The sequence below is a fragment of the Falco rusticolus genome, chromosome 15, assembly GCF_015220075.1.
Source record: "Falco rusticolus isolate bFalRus1 chromosome 15, bFalRus1.pri, whole genome shotgun sequence".
Lineage (NCBI taxonomy): Eukaryota > Metazoa > Chordata > Aves > Falconiformes > Falconidae > Falco > Falco rusticolus.
The window spans coordinates 2,087,710-2,098,511 of NC_051201.1; the positions used below are offsets into that span (position 1 = coordinate 2,087,710).

The following is a 10,802-nucleotide window of genomic DNA, read 5'->3' on the forward strand; positions in this document are numbered from 1 at the left end:
TTTCTCATTTGCAAATAAGCAGCACCAAAGAAAAAAGCATCTAAGTGAACCAAATGCCCTTCTGCATTCGACATCGAGACCTTTAGAGGCATGGGGGAAAACAAATATGAACGCATTCTCACCACCACCTAAGGTGGTAAGTATAAATCATTCACCTCCACCAGCAACTATTAAAGCTATTTTAAAAACCCAGGCATCCATCAGTCACAATAATTTCCTATTAATCAGAAACGATAAGAAACAGAATAAATGACAGCCCAATTGAAAAGGGTTCACAAAATCCAGGCGGCCCAGTTTTGGTGTGTACTCCCTGGATTCAGGTAACAGCAAATTTCCCCTCAGCAACAGGCCTTCCATCCTCCCCGTGCCTCTATCTGCGCAGGCAGTGAGGCAATGCACAGGAGGCACTTACAGTTCCTCCACCACCTCTTATGCCAAATTATTGCAGTGAGAGCCACAGTCCAGCCAGTCTCCAAGGGCTGTTGCTCCAAGTTCACTAGCAGGCAAGAAAAGACATCCCAAAACCAATGAACTGGATTTTTGCTTCAACCTCACCTACAACTGCATGGAAACACCCCAAAGGAAACCCACGATATGCAAGGGTAAAATCAGAAGCAGGAAAAAATAGGGAAATGGAAATTAAAAGAAAACTGCCAGACTAGTGATGGAACAGGACTAGACAGCAGTTCTGCCACATGATGGCAAGATGCTGCTCTAGCAGCCATCCAAAAGTTAGGCTTCCTTCCACTAACTCGCTGTCACAGCAACTCCTCCTGCAATGGGGGAGATAACAGACCAAAAAATACCCCCAAACCAACCTTTTTCCAGCCATTCCTTAGCTCTGTTCAGGCCCAAGGCTCTGAGCCCAGGAGGAGAGCGAGGGAAGAAGGTACAGTATTCCAACAAGCAGCTTTATGGCAACAGCAACGTTACAGAAGTGTGATCCAACATGGGAGAATGCCTTATCACTGAGCAAGTCTGTATTACTTGTAGTCACTCATTTGCAGAAAAAAAAAGAAATATCAAACATTATGACAGGCAAGAGTACCATAGTAAGAGTTTTGTGAAGTGCCAGAGTACTTCACTTGCTCTAGCCACCCAAGTTTCCTTTCAAGCTCCAATGGATTTACTCTTCGCGTGGTGGCAACTCCAGTTAAACTCCAGTTTAAAATGCGTGTCCCAAGCTCTGTTTCAGAGTAATCTGCAAATCACAGTTTATCCCAAATCTCTGGAACCCTGCAAGATTAACTTCTAACTTACAGACAAGACTGTCTGACTTCTAGCTCAGGACGATGGAGCAAGAACCAGGTATTATAATGATACTTCTCACTTAGCAGTGTTTTATCTTCAGAGGTATCTTTAAAATTACAGGCAGTTTAGGCAAAGCTGCCTTTGGCCAAAGCTCCGCAACCTCTTCTATTACAAGACTGACTTATTTGCTCAAAGCATGTCCAATTTTTCCACATGTCTGAAACAGAATAGTTCAGGACAGGTCACCAAGTGTTTCAGACAAGGCTCACAAAACCCTCACTTTGCCAGGCTAAACAAGTTGGTACAGCCTTTCCATTGAGGCGCCTTGGTGCAAACGCAATAGTAGGGCACACTTTCAGCCAAAAGCATGTCATTTACTGTCCCTAGAATCTCTTATGGGTGCCTCCTTGAGTTGAAAGCCCCTTAAAAGCAGCTCAGATGTTCTCACTGAAAAAAATTGAGGATTTGGCAGCTAAACTTTCCAGCCATTGCACCCACAGTACGCACATGCCACCCTCCCAGGTGTGAGCCAGATGGCACTCGCTGACCCCACAGACAGCAGTCAGGTCAAGCAAGACTTTCCCTCCAGTTGCTCCTTCTGGATTCTCCTGCCTCCAGCCTGCCCCTGTTGGCTTGCAGCGTCCCTGCTAGTGCTGTGAGGCAGCAGTATTAGAGACAGACTACCAAAAATAGAAAGTGAAGAAATTTCCTCAACAAGAGACCTGGGGCTTTACCATCTTGTTTTCAGTATCAATGCCTCTGCATCATGCTCAGCATGCTCAGCTCACCAAGCGGAACTCCACTACACCCAGCTACAACAGAGAACACCTGGTTTTTGCAAACCTAAGTTCAGCCCTTTGGTCACCAGGTATCTAGACATGACAGAAAGCACTCCGAAGAAACATGCCTAGCATCACCTAGATCCTGGATGAAAAAGGCTACAGCAGCCTGGTGTCCTTAGGGGACATTAGGCTGCAATGATCTGCAGCTTTTCTTGGCACAAACGTGTTTTCTCTCCCTGCAGCCCCTCACCTCTCTCCCTGCACGTGCACAGGCTGCTGGAAGAGGCACAGCCAGCATGCTCACTCAGCACACAGCCCTGACTGGCCTCCAAGGCAGCTGCTTCACACACACAGTCAGGTCTGGCAGAAAAGAGCAGCTTTTAGTTACACAATACATAATCAACAGGAGGCAGAGCTGAAGTTTCACAGACTGAACTCTGGAATTTATCAAATTAGGGAATGAAGGATTAACTACTCCTTAATTTGTCAGTGTTTCATGGCTTGCATACAGTGGAACAGAGATGCTCCTTTTAAATTAGGCATTCACATTGCCATCCTCACCTGCAAGGACCTGGATGCAACAATGAAGGGGCCCATTCTGTTCCACTTGTCTTAACGTTATTGGAAAACATTTAAAATTAGAGAGATTCTTCACCCCACTCCCCAGGTAAAAAGGCACTGCACACTGAGGTGGTATTATGGAAATTTAAATTCATCTGCTTCAGCCACATTATAATGTATTTTTTCCAAAGCTTAATGATATTCAAGACTTTTTGTAACTTAAAATATAACATTGAGATGAAAAAGCCTTGACACAGCACTAAAGGCAGTAAGAGAAAAGCCCTTTGCTACTCTAAAGTTGCTTTTTAAAGCTCAACTTCAATATTGCCAGGTAATCCCAGGATAGATTTTAAATAGTATTTTTAATCTTACACTTTTGTTAATGATTTGCCCAGTGCAAGAGGTAGGTGAGTCAACACGTTGGAATTCTTTGCAGCAGGTCTGTTTTCAAAGAACAAGCCCAACTTCTACTCTCTTTTAAATGAACAACATCAAAAGGTGCAAAACTAGAATGAAGAAATGTCAACCAGCTTTTAGTCTGATCATACATGTACCTTGGACACTACTCTAAGGCAGTGCAGCCTACACTGACACACATTCTGGATCCGTGGCTCTCAATGCTGCCTGTTGCTGCCAAGAGGCTCAATTTCTCTTTCTTCCTGGTCTATGCTGCGCTGCTTCCAATTAGAACTCATGAAAAGTTTGAGCAGCATCTTCAATTAAGCCTACAAGGTCAGGCTTTGTGTACAACTGACTTGCTGCTGCAGGTAGTGTCTTGGGAGCAGACGAAGTGGAACTCATATGGAAAGGATGGCAGCTTGCTCTAACCCACTGCAGCACCTATACTGATACATACACCTGTGAGTTGAGACAGGATTGGAAACAGTCACCAAGGAAAAAAGTACTCCTGTCAAGCATTATTTCCATTCATTAAATTCCTCCCTCCAAGGCACCTTTATATGGTGCCACAAAAAGATTTTTCCACATGAATGAGGAATACACCTTGGATATAGTATGGGAATCAACGGCTCAGATGGTTCCAGCACCTCTGGTAGCAGGAAGGCACCAAGGACCATATAGAAAACTGGAGCTTGACAGAGCCATCAGCTTCAGTCTTGAAATCCTACACATCAGTCAGACGGCAAGAACCAAGCACGTACCCAACTTCTGTACCCCTGAGCAGAGACCTCACAGCTCCTGGGGTGGTCACAGGACAGATATGAAGGAAAGAAGCAAGGAACCTTTTTTGCTGCAGGCAGAAATATTTGTGACAGAAAGGATAAAAAACACTTTAAAAGCCAAAGAGCTTGATGCAAAATCAAAATGTTTCCATTAATCGGATACGTGAAAACCAGGGGTTAATGCAGACCAGAAAAGTTCTGGAGCATGGTCCAAGTCCAGCCACAAGGATGGGCGAAGAATGATGAGTGATTTGAGGAGAATGAATGGGAAATAGCGCTGACAGGGCAAGTCAGAAGAGAAACAACAAAAAACTGGAAAACAGAAATGAAGGGCAGGAACCACAACAGCGAAAAAATATGGAAGAGTAGTGACAACAGGAAGAGAAGGAAATAAAATGCCTCGTGATCCAGGAAAGGAACATCACATAAAACTCTAAAGACGTCTAGAACAAAAGCAAAGCAGCCAGTCCTTTGCTTTGAACGAAACTACAGTCATTAGCAGGGTTAATTAACCAAAATACACACTTATCTGTCATCCTTGGAGAAGCACTGACTTTGAAGATGCATAGCAAACTTCAATTACCTAGCAGCTGTCAAGGAAGCTTTTAATGCAGAAAACTGAGCTGCCTTTTGGTATTAATTTAAGAGAAGTGCTTGGTGACAGCCATTTTTTAGCAAGCTGACTGTTAAAGAAGGGCTCAGAGAGCTCCAATCCAGAACCTTAACCACTGCTTTCTGTTGGGCAGACTTTGGGACCGAAACCTGAAGAGAAATGGCGCTGTAAGCAGCTGGAGTTTGTTTTCACAGTGTAACTGATTTCCCTGTTGCTGGAGCACACACGGCTCTTCCTGCAGCTCTCCGCTGGCAAATGCTAATTTTGAATTATCAATTCCTCGGTCCCATGAAGAAAACAAGTACAATTATGCCTGTATTCTGTAGGATTTATGGCTAATCACACTCAAGAGGCTAACTTTACTTAGAACATTGAATTAGCAGTGTTGCAAAGAATTGTCTTGATTAGACCGCAACTCTTTTCCTTCATCTAGGCAAACCTTAGGAAGGCCAGGAGAAAGAATTCATGCCTTGGAGGTGCTGCTCTTGCTACAGCCAAAGCAGCACTGTTAACAGTTGTTGCAGAAGTTGTGAGCTACCGATGGCAGTAAAAGAAAACACTGTTAGCGTGGGTGCCAGAAGGACAGCTCTGAGAAGAGACAACCCTGCTAAAGCAACTCGAGGAGGGAATTTGAACCATGTGCAGCAGCTACGTATTATAACAGTAGCAAAGACAACAGCAGCTCTGAGCAGTGAGCGCTCCTGCTGCGCTGGGTGGACAACTAAAAGCAGCACTGCATGGGTGATGCGCCCACCCATCGCAGAATGGACCCCCATGGGTGATGCACCCACCCACCCATCACAGAAGAGACACCCACATGCCACTGTGATTCCCCGGCCCTTCTTCCCACTGCGGACCCCAGCTCCCCCTGTGCCTCCCTTACCTCACAGGGCCTCCTGCCAGGCTGAGGTCCTTCTGCTGTGCCCCCCAGGCCGAGGCTGCTGGAGCTCTCCCTGTTTCCACCTGCCTGGCTGGGGGGGGATGACAAGGGGACACGACAGTCAAAGCTGCCTGTACCCTAGGGGGCCGGACAGCCCCCCCAAACGGCAAGCTCCCTCCCCAGTGCCCCCAGTTCAAACCACTCGCTTCTATAACACCCACCCCAAACTAAGGCTGCCCCTTCCCATCCCCACACCAGCCCCCTCCACTACCTCGGGCTCAGCACCCCCCTCAAGGTAAGGCTGCACCCCCGCCAAAGGAGGCGGCCTCCCCAGAGCACAGCCCCCCACCCCCCCCAAACTAGGGGTTGCCCACGCCAAGTACCCGCTCCCCACCCCCCACTCTGGGCCGTCTCCCCACTCCGCTCCGACCATGGGCTGCCGCCCTCCCTCTCCCCGCTCCCCTGCCCGCAACGGCCCCCCCCCGCGCTGGGCCCGCCCTCCCCATCCCCAGCGAGGGCCGCCCCTCCTCTCCCAGCACCCCCCCGGGCGCTGGCCGCCGCCCCCCCCCCTCCCCGGCATCCCCCGCCAGGTCCACCCCCCGCCCCGCGGCCGCTCACCACCCGGTTCCGCCGGCGCCCGGGCCCGGGCCCGCCTCCCCCTCGCCGGCGCTAGGCCGCAACCGAAGCCCGCCGAGCGCGCCGCGCGGGCGGCAGCTCACCTGGGCGGGCGGGCGCGGCGGGCCGGAGCCGGGGCGGCGGGCGGGGGTGAGCCGGGGGCAGGCGCGGGGCGGGGGGGGGCGGCGAAGCGGCGGCTGCGGCGCGGGACGGGGCCTCTACTCGCGGCGGCGCAGGGCGGCCATGGCGTGACGTCATCCAGGCGCGCCGGCCCTCGCGCCGGGGGGAGGGGAGGGGGGGCAGGAGGGCGCGCTCCCTTTGCCACACCCCTCCCTGTATGCGCATGCGCAGCTGGCCCGGCCGTGCCGTAAAGGGCACGCGCCCGCGGCGGGCGTGTGCACGTGTGCGCGCACAGGTGCGCGTGGTCGCGCATACATACATGCATACCTACATGTGCACACAGGGAGGGATGCACACGTGTATGTGCATATGTGCACGGGTGCACATGCATGCACAGGGAGGTGCAAACGTGCTTGCACAGATGTGCATGGGTGCACGTGCACATATGCACACACACAGGGAGGGGCGCACATCTGAGGAGGAGCACAGGCATGCATGAACACGTAGAGGTACATGTTTACATATGCAGAGGGGTACATGTGCACATGGAGATAGACATGTGCATGCACACGTGGAGATGCACATACATGCAGGTGGACACATGCAGCTAGATGTGTGTGCACATGCTAGGCACACATGCATAAGCATGGGGACAGGCATGCATGGGGAGGTATATGGATGGGAATGCACACGTGGAGGTATGGGCACGTGCACACATGGGTACACTCACATTCACACATACCCCCACGCATATGCACACACAGAAACGTATGAACACACATGCACTTACATGGATGCATGCATGAGCATATGCACATAGGCACACACAGAGGTACAGACACGTGCAAATGCACTTCTCTGTATGGATGTGCATGAAGATGGACACACACATGAAGGTCTGCCTGCATAGGTGGAGGAACACACAAGTGCTCACTCACACATGCACACAAACATGCCGGGACGATGGCTCAGGGCCGTGGGGTGCAGCCTGCCCGAGCAGCCCTGTACCCCAGCTGGGATGGTGCTGCGTGCGCTGCTCCACCTGCTCCCAGTGCCAAGGGGAGCAAGGGCCAGTGGCCAGAGCATGGTCACGGGTCCTCACCAGCCTGCTCAGCACCCTGTCCCCATTAACCAGAGTGTTAATGAGCTACCCTCAGTGCTGCCAGGCTGCCTGGGCATCCCCCATGCTGGGTGTGTGTCCACGGGCCTCCATCCTCAATGCAACTTCTGCTTTTGTGGGAGCCTGTAGCTGGGGCTGCTCTGTGCTCAGCACAGGATGTGACCCCAACCCTGGGGCTACCCAGCAGCCACGTGGCCCAGCTGCCCTGCATCCTGGCTCAGCATCCTCTGCAGCAGCCCCAAGGTCCGGGACCAATGGCCCCACAGTAGCCCCACGGCAACCGCAGCTCACCAGGGAGCCATGGCCGCCCCTTCCCCTCCAGCCAGCTTGGCGTCTCCGCCTGGGCACTGAGCACCGTGCCCCTTATCCCCACTGTCGCAACAGCCCCCTGGGCCCCTTGCTCTCCCGGCTCCCTGACACGGGGCCAAATTCTGCCCTGGGGAGACATCCCAGAGGCACAAAATGCCCAGGAGGCTGCTTACTGGGAGCACTGGGAGGAGGCTCGCTACTGGGAAGGGGTTTACTGGGAACAGTGGGGGGGGGCTTACTGTGGGCAGCCCAGAAAAGTGGTGCTGAGGCAGCCGGGAGGGAGAAGTGGTGGTGAGGCAGCCTGAAGGCTGCTAGCAGTCAGGGCAGGAGGATGCTCCCTGGGGCAGGAGGATGCTGGCGGTCAGGGCAGGAGGATGCTCCCTGAGACAGGGGAATGCTGATGGTTCATGGGGCAGGAGGATGCTCTCTGGGGCAGGAGGATGCTCGTGGTCCCTGGGACAGGGGGATGCTCCCTGAGACAGGGGAATGCTGATGGTTCATGGGGCAGGAGGATGCTCTCTGGGGCAGGAGGATGCTCGTGGTCCCTGGGACAGGGGGATGCTCCCTGAGACAGGGGAATGCTGATGGTTCACGGGGCAGGAGGATGCTCTCTGGGGCAGGAGGATGCTCGTGGTCCCTGGGACGGGGGGATGCTCCCTGGAGCTGTCTGGTGGTTGCCCCCCCATCACCCTGTCACAGCAACCCGGGCAGCAGTGCCAGGCTGGTCCCGCCCCCTTGACTAGCTCCTCCCCTTGTGGCAGCAGGCCAGGGGGTGACTGGCTGAGGCAGGAAGGGTGGGGCTGGGTGGGCGGGGTCACTGCAAAATATATATAAATGTGGTGGGGCCGATCTGGCATGGAGGTGTTGGTACCTGCTGGGGGTGAGTGGTGGTGCTTGTGGTCCACAGGACCCTCCCTGGGGGTTCCTGGCTGGAGCTGTCCCTGGAGCTGTAGGGCTGGGGTCACTATTGTGGGTGCCCCTGATTCCCAGAGCCCTCGTGGGCTGGTGTCTCACCTCTGCCCCAGCACTGACTCACAGCCCCATGTGCCGCTTTACGCAAGAGCCGTGCTGGCAGGGGGACTCTGCCCGGGCGGCCACCGCCAGCCTAGCCCTGGCCAAAGGGCAGGCACAGCCCCTGCCTAAAGGCAGCGGCGCTGGGGTGCCGGCTCAGTGCCGTGCTGGAGCCGAGCGTGGGAGGTGCTGGTGGGTGGGGGTCTCCTGAAGCAGTTCTGGACAGACCACCCTGGCCCAAGGCTGAATCCTTCCTCCTCAGCAGGCTGGACCGTGCTGTTTGCCAAGATGGATTACGCCAAGTCGTTGAGCCTGCGCCTGGCTGCTCCTGTCTCCAAGTAAGTGCTGGAAGCCACCGTCCCCAGGGTGGGGGACATCGGAGCCCTCCCTGCTTTAGTACCTCTCAGCTCCCCGAGTGGATGTCCTGCTCCCGCTGAGTCCTGGCGGGGGCTGGCACTGCCCAGGGCTGGCTGCAGGTCTCAGGACACCCCAATCCCTCCCCAGATGTGTCTCAGCAAGTGCCTCCATGACCCAGCAGCTGCTGTTGAGCCCGGCCCCCCGGCCCCGGCCCTACCGTGTCTGCAACTGGGACCGCAGCGTGCGCAAGGGCATCATGGCGCAGAGCCTTGCCGAGCTGCTGTGCCAGGTGAGCCACGGCTGGTTGGGGACTGTCTCTCCACCTGGGTGGGCGGTGGGCTGGCTGCCCCTCAGCCCTGCTCACCCCCTGCACCTCCACAGGCTCAGAGCGCCCTTCTCGCCCCGGGTCCCATCTCGCTGGTGCTGGATGAGGATGGCACTGTGGTGGAGACGGAGGCTTTCTTCCAGACACTGGAGGAGGGCACGGTGCTGATGGCCCTGAGCAAGGGGCAAACCTGGGCTGCCTCCAAGGTGAGTGCATGAACCTGCTTTATCCTGTCTGCATCCCACGCTGGGATCAGTGGGGAGATGCGATGCTTGCTGGGATGTACCTGGGATGCTGGGTGAAGTGGGACTGGGAGGAGGGTGAGGGTACCACTAGGTAATCCTGGTCCCACTCTCCCCTAGATGTCCGGCTACCAGCTGAGCCTCTCCCACAAGCCCCCTCGGAGGATCGATGTCGCCTGTGTCACCTTTGACCTCTACAAGACCAACCCGCGGGACCTGGGGTGCCTCAACGTCAAAGCCACACTCTATGGCACCTACAGCATGTCCTACGACCTGCGCTGCTACGGGGCCAGGCGGCTGATGAAGTGAGTGCTGGGGGGGGGCCCAGAGATGGTTCTGGGAATGGGGATGCTGCAGTGGGGGACCAGCCCTGCTGCCCATCCCCTCTGTGGGCTGCAACGAGGCATGCTCATCCCCTTCCTCCCTGCCTAGGGAAGCCCTGCGCTGGACACTCTTCACCATGCAGGCCACCGGCCATGTCCTGCTCGGCACCTCCTGCTACATGCAGCAGCTCCTGGATGCCACAGAGGAGCCAAAGGAAGCGGAGAGCAGCCCCGCGCTGCAGAACCTCCTGCCCTGCAGCCTCCCACCCCTGCCCCGCAGGAAGACACTGCAGTGAGAGCTGGTGCCCTGTCCCCCCTTCTGTCACCTCCCCTCAGTTCCTGGGGGTCTCAGCACCCCGCTAGGTCAATGCCCCGAGGGAGGTTGCCATAGTGCCCAGCACAGCCTCTCCTTGCATCCCGCTGCCTGAATGGGGCCAGCTCTTCTCTGTATTATCTGCTGCTCTGTAAATATATTTATTTAAGTAAAGCTCTGCTAACTTCAGCTGTGTCTCAACCCATCTTTGTTGGCTGGGGGGACATCAGCCACTTGCTCTACTTGGCACTGTGGGGCTGTGCTGGGTGGTGGTGCAAGAACATGCAAGGTGGTGACCTGTGGCAACTACTCCCTGAGGGAGCTGCTGCCTTCCTCCTCCTTGCCACCCCAGCACCCTGGCTGGCATGCAAGGCCTGGCCTGCACCCCCGGCACACAACTGGGACCCCCTCCTGGCACTGCAGGCAAGCCACGGGGAGGGCACAGCGCAAAATCCCCAAACAGCTTGTGGCAGCTCCTGTTCTTGCCCCACTTAAGGGGATGAAAAATGCCCCTGCACTGCTGGTGGTCCTGCTGCTCAGGGCACTGACTGTGCCGTTGGCACCTGGAGCAGGACTGGCACAGAGGGATGCTCCCCTCTTGCCCTGGGGTGGGGGTTTAACCCCTGTCCCCCTTGGCAGCCCCTGTGTGTGGGAGCCCTTGTGGCCCCAGCCTTGCACAAGCCTGTGGGCTGGTGCTGCCCTGGCCAAGCCCCATGGGACTGCAACTGCCCAGCTGCTCCAGGGATACCAGACTGGGAAACAAAACAGAGCCCGTGTGATGCTGGGTTGTGCTGATCAG

At 55.1% G+C, this 10,802-nt stretch overlaps 2 protein-coding genes across 10 annotated transcripts in view; one reads left to right on the top strand and one right to left on the bottom strand.

Moving 5' to 3' along the window:
* The window catches only part of ZC3H18 (zinc finger CCCH-type containing 18), a 48,847-nt gene extending 42,812 nt beyond the window's left edge, over nt 1-6,035 (bottom strand). For 3 of the 8 annotated variants that reach the window (XM_037409135.1, XM_037409131.1, XM_037409128.1), the window contains exon 1: nt 5,272-5,397. The gene's annotated coding sequence lies outside the window, so the exon portion shown is untranslated. Of the gene's footprint in view, nt 1-5,271; nt 5,400-5,886; nt 5,906-5,987 lie in introns of those variants that run through there. The other 5 variants (XM_037409129.1, XM_037409130.1, XM_037409134.1 and 2 more) reach the window with 5 other exon arrangements.
* A 2,258-nt stretch (nt 6,036-8,293) lies between these two features.
* CIDEC (cell death inducing DFFA like effector c) lies at nt 8,294-10,192 on the top strand. 2 transcript variants are annotated; one of them, XM_037409575.1, is made up of 6 exons: nt 8,294-8,312; nt 8,709-8,781; nt 8,948-9,089; nt 9,182-9,331; nt 9,488-9,672; nt 9,800-10,192. In XM_037409575.1, the coding sequence occupies exons 2-6, from the start codon at nt 8,732-8,734 to the stop codon at nt 9,984-9,986; spliced, it is 714 nt and encodes a 237-aa protein (XP_037265472.1). In that variant the 5' UTR covers nt 8,294-8,312; nt 8,709-8,731; the 3' UTR covers nt 9,987-10,192. The 2 variants fall into 2 exon arrangements, with proteins under 2 accessions (XP_037265472.1, XP_037265473.1); XM_037409576.1 differs by lacking the exon at nt 8,294-8,312 and adding an exon at nt 8,547-8,635.
* The last annotated feature ends 610 nt before the right edge of the window (nt 10,193-10,802 follow it).

What these genes read in the sequence shown, in the direction of transcription:
- CIDEC (XM_037409575.1), top strand. Translation starts at nt 8,732, where the DNA reads ATGGATTACGCCAAGTCGTTGAGCCTGCGCCTGGCTGCTCCTGTCTCC. An exon ending in AAACCTGGGCTGCCTCCAAG is followed by an intron (nt 9,332 to 9,487) that starts GTGAGTGCATGA and finishes ACTCTCCCCTAG; the next exon opens with ATGTCCGGCTACCAGCTGAG. An exon ending in GGGGCCAGGCGGCTGATGAA is followed by an intron (nt 9,673 to 9,799) that starts GTGAGTGCTGGG and finishes CTCCCTGCCTAG; the next exon opens with GGAAGCCCTGCGCTGGACAC.